At 42.8% G+C, this 21,759-nt stretch overlaps 1 protein-coding gene across 1 annotated transcript in view; it reads right to left on the bottom strand.

The window, feature by feature from the left end:
* Positions 1-346: 346 nt before the first annotated feature.
* The window catches only part of TANC1 (tetratricopeptide repeat, ankyrin repeat and coiled-coil containing 1), a 198,753-nt gene continuing 177,340 nt past the window's right edge, over positions 347-21,759 (bottom strand). Inside the window, exons 21-25 of the mRNA XM_026647491.1 lie at positions 12,524-12,656; positions 9,224-9,315; positions 6,770-6,916; positions 5,858-5,958; positions 347-3,554 (exon numbers count right to left, since the gene is read on the bottom strand). Of these exons, the coding sequence (XP_026503276.1) occupies positions 2,120-3,554; positions 5,858-5,958; positions 6,770-6,916; positions 9,224-9,315; positions 12,524-12,656 (1,908 nt within the window). The 3' untranslated portion in view covers positions 347-2,119. The remainder of the gene's footprint in view (positions 3,555-5,857; positions 5,959-6,769; positions 6,917-9,223; positions 9,316-12,523; positions 12,657-21,759) is intronic.

Here is a 21,759-nt window from a genome sequence, read left to right as displayed (position 1 = left end):
CCCCCCCCCCCCGCCCCTTATACAACCCCCCGGCCCCAGCCCCTTACCCCCGGCTCCCCCCTCACTCGGAGCGTCCCTGGACAGCGCTGCAGCGTGGCTCCGGTGGGGCCTGAGCTCCTCCCCACTCAGAGCCGCATGGTAAGGGGGCGGGGCTGCGAACTCCACTGTGGCCTGAGCTCCAGCCGCTTGGCCCGGAGCTCGCAGCCCCGCCCCCTTACCATGCAGCTCTGAGCGGGGAAGGGAGCCTCAGCCATGCGGAGCCTGGGGCCTGGGGCAAACTGCCCCACTTGCCCCCCCCCCTCTGGGCAGCCATGGGCACAGTACAGTACAGTATTTGTTTGGGGGTTTGTCATCTCCACTGCTGCCTGATAGCTTACTTCCAGATCCCCATGGCGTCTGGTTGACCATCAGTCCGTAACTCTGGTGTTCGTATCTTTGAGGTTCTACTGTACTGGAGAAGCTGATGGCAATCAAGACAAGTCTTTTACCTTCAAAAGATCATCCTGCATATTCTCCAGATCTCAGTCATCAGTGTTTACCCTCAGAAGATACTGGTGAAGCTATACAGGCCTCATCAGAGGAAAAATAGGGGGTGGGGAGAATCTCATAATGCAGTTACTAACAGACCCTTTTCTATAACTGTACTACATACACATCATTGATTTAATTTGTGTGCATCTGTCGGTGGTTTTATACCAGTACACAATACACAAAATAAGAGTGCACCTCTCAACCCACTATATTAATAGTCTTTATTTCATAAGGAAAAATACAGTAGCAGTGCAAAAAGAGAACTACTGAAGAAGAGAACAAGACTTGTACAAATATCAAAGAAACAGTAAACAATAAATAAGCTAGGGTGTAATAATGCAAACTCCTAAAGAATTTGTAAAAATGTGTAAGGTTGTTTTTACAATGTACATACATACTGTACATGGGAATAAAAGTTGAAAATTCCAACTTGTACAACACAAACCTTTATTACACACAGGAATGTCATTACAACTATTCATTTTGAAAACATTCTTGCAAATATAGAACCTTTTTCCTCTCAAGCTCTGAAAAAAATTTTCAACCCCATCCTACAAAGCAAATGTGCACCTACCCTTTTCCTCAAATTTTCATCTTTATATTCTCAAAATAATACATCAGGCTTCCTATAAAAACGTTTCTATAACGTATTTCATTCCTGTACCTCTTCTTTGTGAATGTACAATACATCATTTTGTATTAAGGTAGCACCTCAAAGGTATTTTAGGTAAACTATATAAAGTGCGGTTACTGGTATACTGTTAACATGCCATAATATAATAATATTCAGTGCAATAACCAGTATGGTTGAAGCTTTTTAAAAAAATGCATGCAAATCTGTTGCTGTAATTTACTGGATTTTACTTGGTTTCTTGTAGTAATTAAAAATATCATATTTACATGTCAAAACATAGCTGCTTAAAGTTTACTCATATACAAGTGATAAAGTTCCTAAATTTACATCATGCATCCCAATTAAATCCCTCTAGAAAACTAATGAAATAATACTATATCTTTTTGATAAGAAAACAGTCATTTACAGATCTGGATGTTACATACTATGTATTTTACCCTCATAACTTTGTTGGAATCAGGCATTTTAAGTACTAGAAAAGAGGCATAGTTATAATTATTATGCAAGTGATGACTTTTAATACAATCAAAAGCCAAGATTAAAGCCCTATATAAGAGGAAAATGTTATAAGTCTTACAATAAGGATGGAATATAATGAAAAGTAATTTAAATTATTTTTCCTCTTTCAAGGTCCCAATTCGGTGCATTCACAATCTTAGCTAACCATGTAAATGCATTTCTAGTTAAATTTGACATTCCAGTTAATATTCTTGTTCCATGGTGGTATGTATAGCTTCTTAAGGAAGTGGTTGTATCCCATATTTCTATGAATAATACTGGCCAACATGGACAACCTACTCATAATTATAAAAGTGGCCAGATAATAATCAATATGTTATGCAGAAACAATATTCTATGATGAAACAGCCCTATAGTAGTGATTAACATAAGTAATCAATATGCTGTTATTTGCTAAGTTTTACAATCAGTTTATTATTATATAAAATGATATATTCATACATTAGACTCTATGAAAGATCGCTTTGGTTTTGCAGAACTGACAGGACTTAGATGACCTTCCTTATTAACATGAGACTGCTGTTCAGATATAGCATCTGGATAGAAATGAGGAACTGTTTTAGACATCCTGGTATCTTGACAGTGGGCAGGCATTTGGCACTTGAGCTCTTCAAGTTCTTTAGGCTGCATTCCATTTTGGATATTTTCTCCCGGGGCAATAGCAGGAGAGGAAGTTTTAGTCTGATTACTGTATCCACCTGTCTGTCTGGCAGAGAATTGCTCACAGTTTACAGATTGAACAACCCCACCAGAAGCATCTGTTAGTAATCCTTCAGATGCCTGACAATGCCAAGTGCGATTGGTTTGATTACTCTGCTGCTGAAACCTTGCTGTCTTATCCATGATCCCCATAAATGGTGTATTCCGAGGTCTGTGTTCAGTCGTACCACTCTGAACTTGACTAACTTTATTTTCCTTGACTCGAACATCTGGCCCTAACCCTTTCACGCTATCTGAAAAGCTGCTCCTTGAAGTTAAACTATTGGTTGAGCTGGAAATGATCATGCTGCTACATGGAGAGATGGAAGAGCCGACATTAGTTACAGAGGCTTGCTGCCTTGCTTCACTGCAATTCATTTGAATTCCTTGAATTGGAGCTGCTTTCTCCATGACTGAAGGTGCCAGGACATTAAGCCTATCCGTGGTTTTGGCCTTGCTTGTGAAAGAGTGAGAAGAGACACTCTCACTATGCTGTAAATGGGGACACTGGTTGGATGCTAACTTTTCATTGTACAATCCAGAGCTGAAATCTGTGGGAATGCTTCCAGATGATAAAGTGTTTGGCCCATCTAAATGCTGACTTTTATTGGTTAGATTTCCAGGGTGTCGGACAGGCATAGCATTTGTGGGAAGATGCTGAAAAGGAGACTGTGTCTTTGCACTACACAGTGTAGCTCCAGTTCTTGATCCAGGCTGAACGGAATTAAAATGCTGATTAGTTTTCACAATCTGTGCTTGCTTTGTAGGTTGCATGATCAACCCTGGTTCTCTCAGATATTTACTCCCGTTTTTTTTCTGAGGGGACATGGGTCTGGCTTTCTGCTGAAGGCCTTCTTGAAGGGTTCTGCTGTAGGGAGAAGCTGTCTGGGAACGCTGCAGCCTCTGTGAAGATGGAAAGGGGTCATCATGGTGTGGAAATTCTTCTTTTCTTTCTTCAATATTGAAATGATCATTCACTCCTTGGACAAGAACCTCCTCATTGTCAGAGTCATTCTGCTGTGCTGGCTGTGGAGACTGCTGCTTTTGTTGCTGTGTTCTCTGAAACTGTTTGCACTCCTCCTCTACTCTAGCTAGGAGCCTTCTGATTTCTTGATTACTGGGGCACAATTTTATGGCTTCACGTAGGTCAGCAAGAGCTGTAAGAAACTGTCTGTGTAAAGGAAAAAATAAATAAAAGTAAACTGTTCCAAAACAACCCCTCACCCACCTTGTCCCTCTAAAAGAAAAAAAATTATTACAACTTTGGGCAATTAAACTTCCGCCATTGTGTACTGGCTGTCATCTCTATTAACCATCAAGGCAGCCCTTTGATCTATTGTCTTTTAACAGTATCTGCTACTTAATGTGGTGGTGGTAGGAAATTAGGGAATCCTCAACACTCAAAGGGCACCTTAGGAATGAGGAGAAAAGAGACAAAGAAGTCCCATATCATTCCCACTCCATCCCATTGGAGGATCAGAAGCCCTTCAAGAAGGCAAAAGCAGTGAGTTAGCTGGCAGCACTGGACACAGCAGCAGGAGGGGAGAAGGAATTCAGCATAAAAGGTGCTTCACTGTAACTGGCACACTGAGTTCCTTTGTAATGTTCCATACCCCAGAATAAGTGCACCCCCCCTCTCTGGCTGCAGGAGAAGATGGGAAAAGTTACTTCTTGCTGGGACCAGATTCTTTGGAGGGTTAGGTTCCCACCATACACCTGGGGGAATACTGCATATGTGCAGAATTTATGTCCCCTGCAGATTTCTTTGCTTCCCTCCAGAGAAATGACTTTCTGATGGGAAAGCAAAGGGAAGCCACACAACAGCGGTCATGTGACCCTCCCCAGCAGTATGTTTCAGGTGCCTAGGGCAGCCGGCAGAGAGGTAAATCACTGTGGGGCAGAGGGTGGGACTGCGGAAGACCAAGCTGGTGGCTCGTACACTGTGCTGGGCTCAGCTCCTAGTCCCGGCTGGGCTGGGGAGGACAGGACTTCCTCTTCCCCGTGCGGCATCCGGGGCTGTGTCAGACCTACCCCTAGCTGTAGGAAGCTATGCAAACTCCCTCCTCCCCGCTTTTCCTGCACCCATTGCTCCTCAGCTGCAGGGGGAGGGATCACTGTACAGGGAGCTGCTCCCCCATCTGCCCAACCCCCATGGATCCCGACCCCCCCCCATACCCATACCTCATATCCCACTGAGCCTCACCCCTCCACACTCAGAACCCCACTCCCTCTGCACCTGAAGTACCTCAACGAGCCACCCACACCTGGATCCCCACCCCTTTGAACCCCACTCCCCCAGCATCTGGACCTCCCACTGACACCTGAACACCCAGACTCCCCTGTCGAATTCTAGGCCTCCCTGCACCCAGACCCCCTCGCTGAGCCCTAACCACCTTCACCTGGACCTCCTGCAGAGTCTATTACCATTGCACCCAGAACCCCCCAAACCCCTGTGCATCCAGATCTCCCCCGCACCCAGATCCCCCACTGAGCCGCCCGCACCCAGAATGCCCCTCACAGAATCCTCTCAACCCACACCCGGATACCCCCCACACTAAGCCCCTCCACACTTGGATCCTGCCTTGCTGAGCCTGCCTGCCCACACCTAGTGCACTTGGCACGGAGGGGCAGGGCCCTGTGTTGTTTCTGGGGCAGGCCCAGTCCTTGCGTTGTGTCAGGCTTGGGTGCAGCCTCACCGTCGAGTCCTTGTACCGGGGGGGAACTGCACAGTGATCTCCCACCTCTGTGCAGCCACTGGCCTGTGCTCCCCAATGCCATGCTGGAACTTCCACATTTATTTGACAAATAACATTTGCAGAATTTTAAAATATCATGCACAGATCTTTTCATTTTTTGAGTGCAGAATGTCCTCAGGAGTACTACCAAGAGCTGACAACTACTCTTCCCTGCCCCACTCTTGCTTACATCTTGGACTGCTGCTGCTCATTCAACAGCTTCTTGTCCTCTGGCATTCTGTCACCTATAATAGTTCTAGGGTTTTATTGCCGACCCATCCAGTTAGCTAGTTTTGGTACCCTGCAAGGAATGCTGATGGATTACTGCTTGCTCAGTCCAGGTGATGGGCTTGTCAACACCAAGCCAAACCCCAAAGACGGCTTTTGGCCTATGGAAAAGGCTAGGATAAAAGGGAATATAGCTTAATTTACAGTCATTTATAAAAAGGTAGATACCAAAACTGGGCATTTACTCACTCTGACCATCATTATTTAAACAAGTGTCATCAGGAATTCCAGAAACAACTGTTTAATATGCTGCCTACCTGGCACCTTTCACTTGCATTAAATTCACTTAACTCCCAACAAAATGAATAAACACTAACAGAAAAGAAGAAAAGGGGACAAAGAATTTGCAAGTATCTCTAACTTAAAGCACCTTAAATGTATGTGTAAATTAGCTGTTTAAAAATGTTATGAAACAAAGATCTATGTGTGTAGACACAGTCACAGACAGTACCTGCTGTTTCTCTTGGCTCTTGCTCTAGCATAATAGGCTTCATAGGATTTGGGTTTCAGATCAAGTGCCTTGGTAGCAAACTCTTCTGCCATGCCAAAGTCCTAATTTAATAGCAATTATATTTTCAATGTATACAGTGACATTTAAATATTTTTAAAATGTTACATGCACGTAAGTTACAGACACTACCAGAAACAATCTTGAGAGCTCCCATAGCCTACCCACTTCAGACAGTACTATTTAAATTGGCAAAAGTAAAGTTGGAGGGTAAAAAAAAAAAAAAAAAAAAAAAGGGATCGGGATGGACCTTATGCTGCCACCCCTAAGGCTTATCTACACAGGGAAGTTGTCCAGTATACCTATTCCAGAATAACTATTCTGTTATAGCCCCCTGTGTTGACACTCTATTCCAGAATAAAAGCAGGACAGTTATTCTGGAATAGCTATGCTGGTCAATTTTGCCCATGTAGACAAGGCCTGAGTACTACTTTATTTCATGAGGAGTCCCATTGGTTGTGGCAACATAGGGCTCAAAATCAGTAGATGATGGCTGAAATAACAGTGGATAAGGAGTTTAGTAGTACTAGAGGTTGGGAAGGAAGGGGTCCCACCACTTACATGTGCAGTGACCCATGACAGTAGCAATCACTTCTGGAGTAACAGGTAATCTGCCCACCTGTATGGTTTGCCCCTCTCCCCTTGCCCCTCACTTCATGCTAGTACCACAGGAGTATTCTGTACATCCTCCCAGTGGTAGCTTTTCCTGCCCCTCCTTTAGCTCAGCAGGAAGAGCAAGAATCACAAGAGCATCATGGTGCAAGGACAGCATACTAGCCCTTTATACATTTATGGGGTTTGAGCTTCATTGAGGTTTCCAGTACTCCAAGTACATGAGCAACAATAAGAACTTACATTTGTTTTTCTGCGACACCGTGACAGGTTTAAATACAGGGAAACTCTTAGTTCATTGAAAGCTTTCATTTCTTCTCCAAACCCTTCCCGAGGAAACTTCCTTAAGGCATACTGATATCGCTGAGCTGCTTCTTTCATCTTCCCTTTCTATAGGTTTAGAACACAAGAGCTTTAGAAGTTGGATTTGTAAATTCCTCAATATTAATCATTCCTATTTGACATTTGCTAAACAGATGCTCTTCAAATGGAATCTATTTTTATAGATTTTGTATTTACAAATAAGTATTTTTTTTTTCAAAAACAGGGATAGTTATTCAAATATTTACGTTTAAATTTGTAACACTGGTGCCAAAGCAGAGTTCTTCAGACATGTAAGGTCTTGTTGATAACACAACTTCTTGGTCTGGTATTTGATGTGGAACAGTTTTACAGAGGGTAATTGAACAATTGGTTTAAAAGCCTAAACAGCAAAACTCTACAGGCCAGATGATGCCTTTAAGCCACACCTTTTATTGGGGGTGGTGCCTACCTATAAAATCTCAGGATAAACTCAGAGGAAGGACAGCCTATATCCAGAGCAACATACAAATGTAGATTCCAACACCACCCAAATTCACTTAGGAGCTGGAAGTGAAACAATGAAGGTGTCTTGCTGCTGTGTGATTTGCTGGGGGGGTGGAGGGTAGGAATTGCAGGGGGGAGGGAAGCGGGGACATCTTGCCTTGCCTAAGAGAGATTGAAAACTGAAGCTAACCTTCTCCAGTGACTACCAACAAATTTCAAAGTATTGGAAATTCTAAAAGAATCCAAAAGACATTCAGAGAACATCTCTGTGGTTAGATAAATGTCCGTGAGAAGATGTTGTTAATGCTTCTTACAGAAGCAGAATTTAGATAAGGGCTAGCAAAGGTTTTAATGAATAAAAATGAAATATTTTTCTTTTTTTTAAATATTTTATAGTTAATTTCTTGTTTTAATAATTTCTTTGCTTTGTAATTTGTGTTAGCCTAAATAATAAACTTGTTTTATAAGTTCTCTCATCATGTGTCTCTTTATAAAAATAGGCCTACATTTTCAAAAGTGACTAGTTATTCTGGGTACATCAATTTTTAGGCGCCCAACTTGAGATACTTCATAGGGACCTGATTTTCAGAGACTGCGCTCAATTCTTTCTGAAAACCAAGCTCTTTTAAGATGCCTCAAGTTGGGTGCCCCAAAACCATCACTTTTGGTAATTTAGGCTATAAAGGAAAGCAGTTAAAGGAGCAGGGAAGACTAATGTAACTGCCCTAAATATATTCTACTACAGCCTCATGAAGGCATCAGGGATAGAACTCTTAGCCCTGAACACTGTATACCAATGAAGCTTTGAGTCTGAGTTCATTAATATAGTGACTTAGGCCATAGTGCATAAAACACAACACAATTCAGTAAAACGAATACAAAATTTAAAAATACAAAAATTAAAAGTCACAAGATCAGCCCTTCCCCTAGGATCAGTTACACCTTTAAAATAACAGGAGTACTTGTGGCACCTTAGAGACTAACATCCGAAGAAGTGGGATGTAGCCCACGAAAGCTTATGCTCAAATAAATTTGTTAGTCTCTAAGGTGCCACAAGTACTCCTGTTCTTTTTGCAGATACAGACTAACACGGCTGCTACTCTGAAACCTTTAAAATAACAACCCCTGAAAAGATATAAATATAAAATGGGTTTGAAATACACTAATTTAGGTCATAAGGAGCCTCTCTTTCACATTTTTTTTCTGGTTTTTGCAGATGCAGGTCAGAAGTAGCAATAAAGATGAAGGGGCAGACCTTTGCAGCCCTTCCAAGGGGTGACCCACTGGATTTCAATTCCCAGAGCTAAAATGGCCTTTGAATGATGCCCATGTAATACCCATGGAAGCTATGTTACACAAATGAAATACAGAAAGAATGTCGCACAACTTAAGACATTTCCAATCCACTTCTTGTGAAGCAATATCTCACCAGAGAAAAGCCTTTATCAGGCATGCTAAAGTTTGCTCAATTCATATTTAAACAAATGACATGCAGAGAAGTATCTCAACAAAAGGATATGCTTTATGTATTTTGTTCCTACCTAATTCAATAGGATATGTTCAAATTAGCTTTCTGCCATTTTAAGGAATAACTAAATATTACCAATATTTCAATGAACAACTTGATGCATAGTAAAGATCAAATCCTTTTATCCATTTTTCCAAGATCTAAGTATTCCCAATCAATTTCTCTCTTACAGGGGAAGGATATTCTGTCAAAGCTCCTTGGTTCCCATACCTCACAACATGAGGGAAGGGGGTTGCATATACCTTATTATCAGTACTTTCTTAAAGACAAAGCAGCAGGTGTTTTAACAATCATTACCTACCTTTGAGTAATAGCACACTTACAACATTCACAGTTAGCAATGAATATAAGAATCTACCTACTTTGTACATTATGTTTCCTTCTTCCATCAACTTCTGTAGTAGAATAATCAGAATATCAGGTTTAGAAGTGGCCATTGCCCACGCTGCATTTCCTGCAAGTTAAAATATTAAATATTTTTCAAAGGACATTTCTGATATTACTAGAAAAAACTAAGGGCTTGTTTCCAACATAGTTTCACTCAAAAACGTCAGTGGATATTCCACAAGTGATGAATGGTTGTAGAAATGTTTATACATACAGCAGCCTGGTATTAATGGTTCAAGTGTGTTTGCCCTGCTTTAGGTCCCACTTCAGGAGAGCACCGAAGCATGTGTTTAAGTGCATTCCTAAATAAGGATGTTTTCCTGAACTGTGGCTTAAAGGTGCCCCAGACTCAGTAGCAATCACATACACAAACACACAGTAGTAATAGCCACATAATTAACTGTTGAACCACAGGATAAACTAGAGCCATTAATTAATTGCATTCCTCATGCAACTGACAACCTCACCTGCACTCTGCCCTCTAATCCGTTGCCCCCAAGACTGTTAATATTCCAAATCTTTGAGCATTTTCAAACAGCTGCAATGTAACACAAAACCCAAACGTGGAATTTCTCCTCAGAAAAGATAAACATCTCATGGGTCAAGGATTGAATATTATCAGTCCTGGATTTCATGCCTGAATCCATGGATTAAGTCCATGAGGGCTAAAAACAGGGCCTTTATATCACTAGAAGCCCAGTATTCTCACCTCTCCCTATAACAGTGATATAAAGTTTTTGATTCTAGCCTATCCTAGTAGATAGTGAGATATGAGACCTTAAAGTCAGAACAGTAGTGTGTACAGAAAAGCTATTTTAGATTATAATTTTAGAAACCTCTAAAAATTATTTCTATCCTCTGAATCCTAACTGCAGAGGCCTGCTAACTAAGACACCTGGTTTCACAGATGGAAGATTAAAAATAAGATCAATACAATTTTAAATAACCTCTAAAACAGTTTTAAAATGGTTTTTCAGAACAACATCCTATGGCATGGTATAAACAGCTTTATCGGTACCCTTTTGGGATGACTTCATAATTCATGTCTAGCCACTAGCATGTAATGGCCCTATTCCAAATAAATATGGATAAAATCTTTACCATACCATCATGTATTATCTATGTATTAAAAGGGAAAAGCCCCTTCTTGAGCATTAGTACCAGTTTGCTTTCTTGAGGCTCCACAGCCTCCTGGCTATAGCCAAGGTTCAAAGTGTTAAGACGGGAAATACGGAAGTGGGAACAAAAAAATTATTGTTTGCTTAATACACTACATATATTTAATACAACTGGACCAGCAAGCCTGGTACAGATTCATTGGCTTTAAAACATGTGGATATCACCTGAAAAAAAGTGTCCAAAGTGCTCTGATCACCTAGCTCTTGAGCTATGCACTGAGTTAATGTCTGGAAAAGATTTTCATAGGCTAAATACCTATTATACAACTACACCTCTACCCCGATATAACGCTGTCCTTGGGAGCCAAAAAATCTTATCGCATTATAGGTGAAACCGCGTTATATCGAACTTGCTTTGATCCGCCGGAGCACGCTCCACCCCACCCCCCGGAGCACTGCTTTACCACGTTATATCCGAATTTGTGTTATATCGGGTCGCGTTATATCGGGGTAGAGGTGTATTTAAATTAATGGAAACCCCAAAAGTTATGGAAGTGGAATTTTTTATTAGAACCAAAACATTATGAAGAGAAGCTAGAAGCAACTAGGACTGGCTGAAGATGATTTCCAAATGAAAAATCCCCTTTTGCACAATTAGAAATTTTCCCATGCAAAAATTTCTGTTTTCTGCTGGGAAAAAATCAAAACGACAGCCCCCCAGCTGTCTGCCTGGAAGGCTCAATTTCACTTTCTGCCTGCAGGGAGAGAGTAAAATTGACAAACTTCCAGGAGGGCAGTTAGCAAGCCAAAAAAAATCTGTTTTGGTTCGCCCAAAACAGAATTTGTGAGAATTTTTGTCTAGTGAAAAATTTAGATATTTACCTTCCACCCACCCAAAACTCTGAAATTTTCCCTGGGGCAGAAAATTCCCTTTTTAGGCAGGCTCTAGTAACACCTCTATATTTAGGTTGCCTAATAGCTTCCATTACAAACTATTCTTGAGACATTTTCTTTGAGAAGCTCTCACCTCCCTTGTTTGCAGCATTATTTTGGTAGCAGGAATGCCCTCAGACTACATAAATGCCTTTTTCTTTTTCCCATAAAATTCCATTCAGCTTTTGCTGAGATATAAACTGTTAAAAAAAATCACCATTTCCTTCTCTTGTTTGCATTCCCGAGGAAAATGCAGCACACCAAAATAACAACTGAATATAAAAATTCTAAATCTGGATTAGCAATACTGCTGTCAAATCAGCATCACCAGTAGCACACACTGCACTGGGAATTCCCAGGAGCTGTCAGAGCACATATAGTTAGTGGGACTTAGTTCGTAGCCCATGCCCCTGTGGCAACATCACGTGGCAGAAGAAGAGAGCAAACCAGTCCCGGCCTCCTCCCCACCATGAGCTGCCTCCAGGCCCCGCACCTAGCCCCAGTGGCTCATTCTCCCTCACAGCTCGTCTCAAGGGGCACCACATGGGGACAGAGCTCCCTCCAATTCCAGGGAAAGAGGTAAAGAAGGCAAGGCGGAGAGCATGTGCGCGCTAAAATATTTAGATCCTGAAGTTCAAGAGGCAGCAATCTGGCTTGCAGTGTTGAGGGTTCAGGGTTTGCCCCCTGATGATAATGAGTCAGTTGTTACAGTTGGATGCCATAGAATTTTTGTTTACCTTTTTCCTTTTAAAGAATTCTAGAAAGTTCCATACAAAAATCTACATTAAATGAACATTCCTACGGTTGCAAAGTCATGCACTAAAAAATTTGGAAATACCAGAATTAGGGTTGCCCGCATAACAGTAATTCAGCACCTGCCCTTGTGCATAAGCATTTTGATTCAGTCTTTTAAATTAAATGCTATGTTCAGCCTTCAATGCACAAGGAGACACAATTACGGTTGCATGGGTAACCATAAAACTGGCATTTTCTAACTTTGGAGTGCTTGACTTTGCAATCTAAATAGAGTTCTTTGAAAGTCGTTTTTTGTATGTAATATGTTTTATAGCCTTCCATTCAAAAGGAATGTGATAGACTTTCTAAAACTCTGTTTTAGAAAAATGAGAATTATTGCACTATAGCAGACATTTAATTCTTTCCCTTCTAAACAAAAGCAACACAAACAAAAATTGTGCTTTGATGATATAGGATGGGCTTACTAACCTAATTTGGCGCCTTTTCTAAGTAGTGTGACCACTACCGACGTATTTCGACATCCAATTGCTCTGTCTAATGGACGCATTCCACTGTAGTCTACGTGTTCAATCACTGCACCCTTCTCTACTAAATACTGCACCTGGGAAAAAGGAAGGAGACTGGATAAAACCTTTAAAAACCTTTCAGCATGGGAGGCAGAATAGTGAAGCCACTTCTTAATCCTACTTGGAGTCCCCATTAAATAAAGTTAGTCTCTAAAATAAGTTAAATCCTCTTTTGTTTTTTGACCCCGGAAGGGAAGGGAAGGAGAAGGCAACAGCCACATTCCTAACTTTACTGCATTAACTTCAGTGATAAATAATAATCTTTTTCTGTCTTCATGTCAGTAGAAAATATATACAAGACACCATAAGGCCAACACTACCTTTTCACTCTCCCATTTGTTCACATCATGAGCTTCAACATACTGGTATGGCTGCTAGTGTCCAAGATTATAAAACTGGGATGAAAATATAGAAGAGCCCTGTACAGACCATATGGGCTTCAGGATAATTAACAAAGGTTTTGATAGCATGTCACAGTATGTTGTGACATTAAAATGACAAGTGTGAAACTATAGTACCAAATTTGTTCTGATGTGTTTGGGGAAGAATGGCATACAAATACAATAAAGAAGAATGTACAGGCTATTTTTAAGTAACATTCACTTAAACATGGATTATTTAAAATGCCCAAGTTTAATTATATGCTTCAATTTTTTGTGATAACAGACATTGGCTTTTTGAACTAACTGAAGAAAACTAAAGCAGTCATGTTTATTAATTTCTATACCACTTATCACTGGAGCAGTTTGATGTTGCAGTTAAGAAATTAAGGGTATGTCTACACTGGATTCTAAAGCACACATAAGCAAGTCTCAGAGTCTACAAATTCAGGCTTAAAATAAGCAGCTATATTTACGCAGCAGCTGGAGCTGGAGCTTGGGCTCTGAAGTCCCAGGAGGAGAGAGGGTTTCAGAACTCAAGCTCCAGCTTGAACCCAAACATCTACACTGTTGTTTTTGGTTCCGTAGTGCTCGATCTGAGCTCTGAGACTTGGGACCGCAAGTTTTAAAATGCAGTATAGACATAAACTAAAACACAAAGTGGTAAAAACAGAAATGTAAAGAGTAAAATAAATGTCAAATGCTGAACAAAATAAATGCATCAGAAACTTGTGGTACCCAAGAGTAGCTGGAATTGGCCCATCATTAACTTCTCAATAACCATTCTTAAAAGTGGGAAGTACAAGAAATGACAGTAATAGCAAGGTGGTTAATGGCCAGCAATAGTTCCTTGAATAAGGAGTCTAACAATTGCTTTCTATGGCTGATAGTGATTTAACCTGAAGTTAGGCATTAAGTATCCTTGTCATTCACAGCCCCCAGGTCCTGGCGCTGCTGGTTTGCTGGATGAGCTGTTCCACTACCTCCAACAGTCTATGCTGTTGGCTGCCACCCTGGCCCAGAGATCAAGCTGCCCGGACATACAAGGTGAAAGAAGATGGTAACTCCTGGTGCAGCTGTCTGCTAGATTGACTGGCAGTTTGAGCTGCTCCAGCTGGTGACCAATCTCATCCCAGAGATAACAGTAAGGACCTTTGGTAGCACAGGAGATGTTAAGTCACACACAAGATGTAATGTCACCATCCAGGCTGGGGAGTCTAAAGACTGGTTCTCTCTTCCTCTTGTTGCTGATGGATAGGGATTCTGGATCTGAGGTGAGGTGCGTGTAGAGGCCAGCAATGGAAACTCTGGTCAATGTCCTCCTCCTGGCAGAGTGCTGCTACTACTGCTTTCCTACTACTGGAAATTCCTAGGATTCTGAAGTCATTTAAGCAGGAAAACTGTTCCAAGTAAATTATGTGTTTCTGAGCTTCATCACACTGTTTTCAGCACATATGGACTAAGTGTTTTTCATGAATATAGACAGTACACCCAACACCCCACCCTCCAAAAATATATAGTTAGTAAAAAAGTAGCAATATTGGGACTTTAACATGCAAGAGACACACCAGTTAGAGGAAAAAACAGATTTATTTTTAAACAATCTAACAGCTATGTTCCTACACAACATGTGCTGGTTGGAAATATTTACTTCATATTTAATTTTTGTTAATGTCATTTCATAAGCCACTATTCACTCAGAAGTATATGTGCAAATACTGAAATACCAATGTTTTGATTACACAGTGTCTAATACAGTATGTCAATACAGTACTCCCAAAAAGGCTCCCTACTTAACAGAGGGGATACACCCCCAAATCCTACTAGGAGGCCTAAGGATTCCTTCTGCCTCTTAGAAATACACTCATGAGGAGGCTGAGCACAGTGCCTTCCAAAATCTATTAACAACCACTCCTTCAAAATCAACTACGGGTTTATGTAAATTAATTCAGATTAAGGTGGAGTGTGAATTTAAAGTACAATAGCTATTTCTGAGTAACTCCACATGTTTTTGACTCTTCCTAAATAGCTATTCTGAAGCAACTGCATGGGTAGACATGCTCTAACCTGAGTAAAGGCTACCTCCATATGAGTAAGAGATTGAAAGCTCAGGCTCTAGATTCCCCATTTAATTGCTGGATTTGGTATAGTGCATGTCCTTCCCAGTAGTGTTCTGACATTATCTTCAATGAATCATCTCCTTGCAGGTAAGAAGTTCATTACCTATCCTACCAGTTAACTCCTAGAAGCTTAACTTCTGCCAGTTTGGCTTAATTATGTTTTATTGCTGAGAGCCTCACCTCATGCTTGCAAATTTGAAAAGTTTAAATCATGGACTCTGAAGTTACCATATATTGGCTGTAACACTTATAGACATATCTTATTTCAGTTTCAAATTAATCACTGCCCTACCTGTAATACTTATAATATAAACTAAGGAAGCAGTGGAGTGCAGTGGATAGGGTACAAGACTAGAAGTGGAGACCTAAGGTGTAGTCTCAGTTCTGAAGTGTCTGATTTGCCTTATCCATGCTGCAAATTTACCTCAACACCTTAGTTTTCTGCACTTATAAAGACTGGATAATAATGTTTAGCCACCTTTATAGAATGTTGTGAGATTTACAGAAAAAAAGCTTAATAAACGCTATTTGGCATTATTATCATAATCATAAACACTACCACATCAAGAATGCAGGATATCTACACTAGGATTAGAGAAAGTGCTCTTTATGATACAGAAATGAACCACTCAATTTCAGCCTTCGTGCACCATTATTTTCTTTATATGTCCCTTTTATTTAGGGTCTTTGCTCAACATTGTTACCCAACCTGGGCATTGGCAGGCTATTTTAAAGAGAGTTACACAGAGACAAAGAGAAAGGATATTTTCCACGGTATAGCAGACTTTTTTGTTTTGTTTTCTTTCTTTTTCTTTTAATTCCAGTAGATCAGACGTACAAACTAGGTGTTTTTCTTATGGAGATTTAAGATACCCATTATGAAATATTACAACATGCTGTAAAGCACAAGGGCATCAGAAGAGGTTACTGCACAAAGGGAGTAACTGCAGTTCTTCAAGATGCGTGTCCCTATGGGTGCTCCACTTCAAGGATGCATGCATCTCTTGAATCTTGTTCAGAGATTTTCTGCTAGTTTGTCCATTTGGCCCAAGCATGTGCCCACACACCGAGGCTATGTAGCAATATACCGTCCTCAGTTCTTTCTCCACTCGAACATCCCATAGAGAACAGTCTGAAGCAGAGGGGAAGGAGGGTGAGTAGTGGAGCACCCGCAGGTACACACATCTGGAAGAACCACAGTAACTACACATGGTGAGTAATCTCTTTTTTAAGTAGTGTCCCTTTGGGTGCTCCACTTCAGGTTGCTTACGAGCAGAGGGAGCTTCAGAACTGAGTCTAGAACTGAAGACAGTACTGTAGTACCAAGTTTAGAAAATGTACGTACTGAAGCCCCCGTAATAGCCCTACATAACTCAGATACTGGCACATTCTTGAGTAATGCTGTGGATGTCGCTGGTGATCTGCAGAATGTACTCTCACCCTTTGCGGGGGATGAACAACGGTTGCATCATAACAAGGAGGGATGTAAAAGTTTAACCGGTTAACCAATAAGCATCAGACTTATCGGTTTACGATTAAACTCCACGGCTAGCCAGAGCCTGGGACCCTGGCAGCAGGGGTCCCTAGTTTGGGGGCCAGCAGCGAGGACCTGCATAAAACGTGGGGGTGCTGCAGCACCCCCCCCTCCGCACCTCTAGTTCCCCAGTTAGAAGAAAGGAGTCTCCCACAGAGTGATGCCCTACACCCCTGCTTGAGCAGAATAGAGGGCACTTCTTGTTCCTGGAGGTGGCAAAGAGATCCATGTCTGGAAGACCACATCTACATAGCTGTGAAGAATCTGAGAGTGTAGCTCCCATTCTTAGTCCTGGGAGAAGCATCTGCTGAGAATATTGTCTGTGGTGTTCTGACTACGTGGGAGGTAGACAGCTGAAATTTGGATCTGATGGGCTATATACCAGTGCCACAGTTTCATGGTTTTGGCGCACAATGAGGGGGATCTTGCTCCTCCCTGTTTGTTGATATACATGCAGGATACGTTGCCCATCATGCCCATGATTGATTTGCCCCAATGAGGGACAGGAAATTAAAGCAAGCGTTCCTGACTGCCCTGAGTTCCAACAGAATTATATGGAGACTGGTTTCCTTAGATGTCCATCTGCCCTGAGTCATCAGAGCACTAAGGTGAGCTTCCCATCCCAACAGTGCATCTATTGTCATAGTTACTGATGGATCTGGGTGACAGATGGGAATGACTGCACAGATGTTGAGTTGATCTTTCTACCAGTCCAAGGAGTTGCTCACTTGAAGAGGAACCATCACATGCCTGTAACGTGTCTCTGGCTGGAAAACAAGTCATTCTGAGCCAACCCTGCAAGCAGCAGACACATAGCCTTGAGCAATCAGTTATGGAGGTGCAAACAACCATGTGTCACAAGAACTATAGACAGCTCCTTATCGTGCATCGAGGGCTCCCCTGAACTTTGCCTATCACATCCAACAAACTTATGAATCTTTCTATGGGAAGGTAGGTCCTGGCTGTCAATAAGTCCAAGGATGCTCCTATAACTGTATCTTCTGTACAGGGATTAACATGGGTTTTTTTACATTAAACTGGAGACACAATTCCTGGAAAAGAACATGGGATGTCTGGATGGAAGATAGCACTGCTTCGTAGGAACAACCTTTGAGTAATCATTTGTTGAGGTACCGGAAGACAAGGATTGCTTCTCATCTGAGGTAAGCAGCCACTGCCACCAGGGCTTTTGAGAACACCATTGGAGCTGAAGAAAAGCTGAAGGGAAGAACTCTGTACTGGAAATGATCCTGGACTATAGTGACACACAGGTATTTCCTGTGAGATGGAGGTATCGTTATATGGAAATAGGCATCTTGTAGATCGAGGGCCAAAAACCAATCCCCTTCCTCTAGTGAAGCAATTATAGCTGCTAGTCACCATTCTGAACTTCTGAGATTTTACAAATTTGTTTAAAAGTCTTAGATCCAAGATTGGTCTCAATCTTCCATCCTTCTTTGGCACAAGGAAATACTTTGTCCTTGTGAGGAGGTGAACTGTCTCTATTGCTCCTTATTGAAAGACAACGTTCATTTCTTGTCTCAATAAAACCAGTGAGCGGGGTCCCTAAAAAGGGATGGGGAAATGGGGAGGGAAGAAGAGAGGGAGGGATGTAAAATGGATGGCATAGCCCAATGTTATGACCTCTATGACCTACTTGTCTGTAGTGATCCACCTTCAAGCATGTTGGAAGTGGGAAAGGAGGTCTCTAAAAGCAGGGGGAGGTGGGCAAATGGATGCAGCTGTAAAACCAGAGGCATGCGAGGATTCAATCCCGTGACTGACCCGTCAGAACTATTGCTTTGAAGATGACTGAGTGCTCATGGAGCGCAAGTGAATGGCACTCTCTCTATGGAATTAAGTCTTTTTCTAGGATAATCAGTGGATCTATGGAATCCAGAGAACTGAGCAGGACACCATCTCTGGGCAGTTTGTAACCTAGTAAATCTTCTCTTATTTGTACATGACCAGTGATCATAATGTAGCCCTAGAGTCCTTTAGTGTGTACAAGGACTCATCCATGGTCTCAGAAAAAAGCTTATCACTGTTGAAGAGGAGGTCCTCAACAGTTTTCTGAACTTCTCTCAGAATCCCCGAGAGTTGGAGCCAAAATGCCCTGTGCATAACAACCACCACGAAGATGTTCCTGGCAGTAGTGTCCACAGCATTCAAGGATGTTTGAAGAGAGGTTCTGGCCCTGTGAAATGATGGACTGGAATTGTTCCCTATGTTTCTGCAGCAGATGTTCAATAAAGGCTGTAGATCTATTATAGTTTGTAAAATTATATTTGGCCATGATTGCCTGATAGTTCATGATCTTAAATTGCAGGGTTGCGGATGAGTAGAACTTCTATCCAAAAAGGCCCAGTCTCTTTTGGTCCTTGTCATATGAAGTAGACTTTCCAGAAGTGTTACTTACCATGCTAATTTATCGCATCCATCACTAGGGAGTTTGGGTGGACAGGAGGGGACGTGGGAGAACAAAAAAAATCAGAGTAATTAAGGGAACAAAATATTTCTTACCTGCCTGTTTACACGTTGGTGGAACGGTAGCAGGTGTTTGCCACACAGTCTTAGCTGGATCCAGGAGCACCTTTTTAATGGGTAACTCCACCCTGGAGGGTGTTGGTGACTGCAGGATATCCAGCAGCTTGTGCTATGAATGGAATCTGAAGAGTGCCAGCTACTCTCTTTATAAGGTCATGAAACTGATGGAAATGGTCAGCCATGAAAGGTGGTGGGGGCAATAACCACCTTGTCTAGAGACAAGGATGAAATAGGTGTTTGAGAAGTGACCTCCTGCTCCTCAGATGTCTCTTCCTGTTGGGGAGAGGGGTTTGATGGGGAGGAGAGGACTGTACAGATCTCGCTTCCCTATGAGACAGCACTTGTTGTGAATTGCTGCCAATAAGCAACTCAGGGTCTCAATATAGTCATGGGGAGTGGGGGCATACGGAAGTGCAGGTGGCATGCCGGGTTGGTTCACCATCCTTGTTGCCAAGCATGATGATCTTCCTTCTGACGGTCAAAGAATGGATTCCTATAAGGCTATGTCAGAGAACCTTATACAGAAATAGAAGAGACTGACTGGAAGTCTTCTTCATCCTCATCAATATCCTCCAATGGGGGAGCACACAGAAAAGGTCGAGATTCCTTGAGTACCAGAGGACGATGGTGATCTGGAGATCGGGGTGTCAGTACCAAGAGATACTCAGTACCCATGAGGAGCAGGGACTTCATTTTGTCAGTTACAGACAGGGCCTTAGGGTATCAGAATTCTTGTGGTACCAAGTAAGGGATCGGTATTGAAGCAGTAGCCAAAGCAGACTGTATTGCTGATTGGGGCTGTACCAGTGCAGGTGCTGGTGTGTGTGGCACCCTTGCTTGCTCAGTACCAAGGATGCTGAATGGATAGGTACGGACAGCGGGGCTATGCCAGATGGTGCCAGACCGGAGTGCTTATGATTAAGGCTTCATTTTAGTCACGGGTATTTGTAGTAAAAGTCATGGACAAGTCACAGGCAGTAAACAAAAATTCACAGCGTGTGACCTGTCCATGACTTGTACTATATACCCCTAACTAAAACTTGGGCCAGGAGTGCTCTGGGGGGCCAGTCCAGGGGCACAACAGGTGCTGGGGAGGGGGTTGCCTGGGACCCCTCACTGGTGCTGGGCGGTGGGGAGGGTTGGCAGGGCTGCCAGGCTGCCTGCCCAGCTCTCCGGAGCGGCAGCATGTCCCTGCAGCTCCTAGGGGGAGGGAAGGCCAGGGGGGCTCTGCGGGCTGCGCCCGCCATGAGTGCCAGCTCCACAGCTCCCATTGGCCTGGAACCGCAGGGGGCTGTGTCTGCAAGCAGGGGCAGCACACAGAGCCCCCTGACCCCTCTGCCTAGGAACTGCAGGGACACCCCCAAGGTAAGCACCGCCCCGCACTCCAAACCCCTGCCTCGGCCCTGATCCCCCTCCCACATCCAAACTGCTGCTGCTGGCCCCCGGGGCAGCCCCGGAGTCAGCCGCACCGGCCATTGAAAAAGTCACAGAGGTCACGGAATCCGTGACAGACATGCAGCATGATTGCTTGCCTTGTCCCTTGAAGATGGTACAGAGGCCTTGTCAGAACCATGTCTCTCCTTCGAGCTGTGGGACTTTCCAGCCCTGCCAGTCCCAGAGGAGGAGTCCTTTGCCTCTGCTGTACTGAGCCAAGAGGTAGAGGTTTCAAGACCATACATCTCACAGGGAACCTGGGTATTTTAGGAGCTGGTTCCTTAAGATGAGAGTCCTCTTTCTGGAACCTTCCCTTCTCCAAAAGCTTCCCTTCCTTAGGGGAAGCCTGCAACCAAGGTCTAAAGAGCACTGGATCTATCCAGAGACAGGGGTACAGGTGGGGGTGGGTTTCCTGACCTGATTCAGGGATCGTCTACTCTGAAAACGTACATTGACATAGCTACATCTCTCAGGGGTGTAAAAAAACATACCCTGACAGATGTAGCTATGCTGACCTAACCCCCAGTATAGACAGTGCCAGGTCAGCAGAAGAACTCTTCCGTCAACCTACCTACTGCTTCTCGATGAGGTGGATTAAATACAACAACAGGTGAGCCCCTCCATCACTGTAGTGAGTGTCTATACTGAAGTGCTACAGTACTGTAGCGTTTTAAGTGTAGATGTACCCTCAGAAGTTGGTCAAAGGGAGCATTCCACCATTAGCAGTCTCAGCTTAATCTCCCTGTTCTTCCTTGCCCTGGATTTGAGGGCCAAACAAAACTTGCACTTCTGTTCCCCAAGCAACGGACACAGAGAGGCCGTCGCTAACAGATACAGTCTCTCGTCAGGAGAGGGAGCCCTGTCAGGAGAATAAAGCTCCCTCAGGGAGAGAGAGAACAACAAAACAATCCTCTTGCTACTTATCTCTAACTATAACTAATACTAAACAAACTTCAGTATAAACTGTATACAAGATAGCTGACACATGCTCAAGGTGGACATGCTAAGACTCCATCTCAGGCTGAGACAGTTGAGAAGGAACTGAGAACGGTTCACCCATGCAGCCTTATGTTGCCTTGATGTGTGGCACGAGGGGGGATATAACAGAAAATCTCTGACCAAG

This window comes from Terrapene carolina, unplaced genomic scaffold (assembly GCF_002925995.2).
Source record: "Terrapene carolina triunguis isolate 2854851 unplaced genomic scaffold, T_m_triunguis-2.0 Scaffold62, whole genome shotgun sequence".
Taxonomy (NCBI): domain Eukaryota; kingdom Metazoa; phylum Chordata; order Testudines; family Emydidae; genus Terrapene; species Terrapene triunguis.
This window is presented reverse-complemented; position numbering and strand designations above follow the sequence as displayed.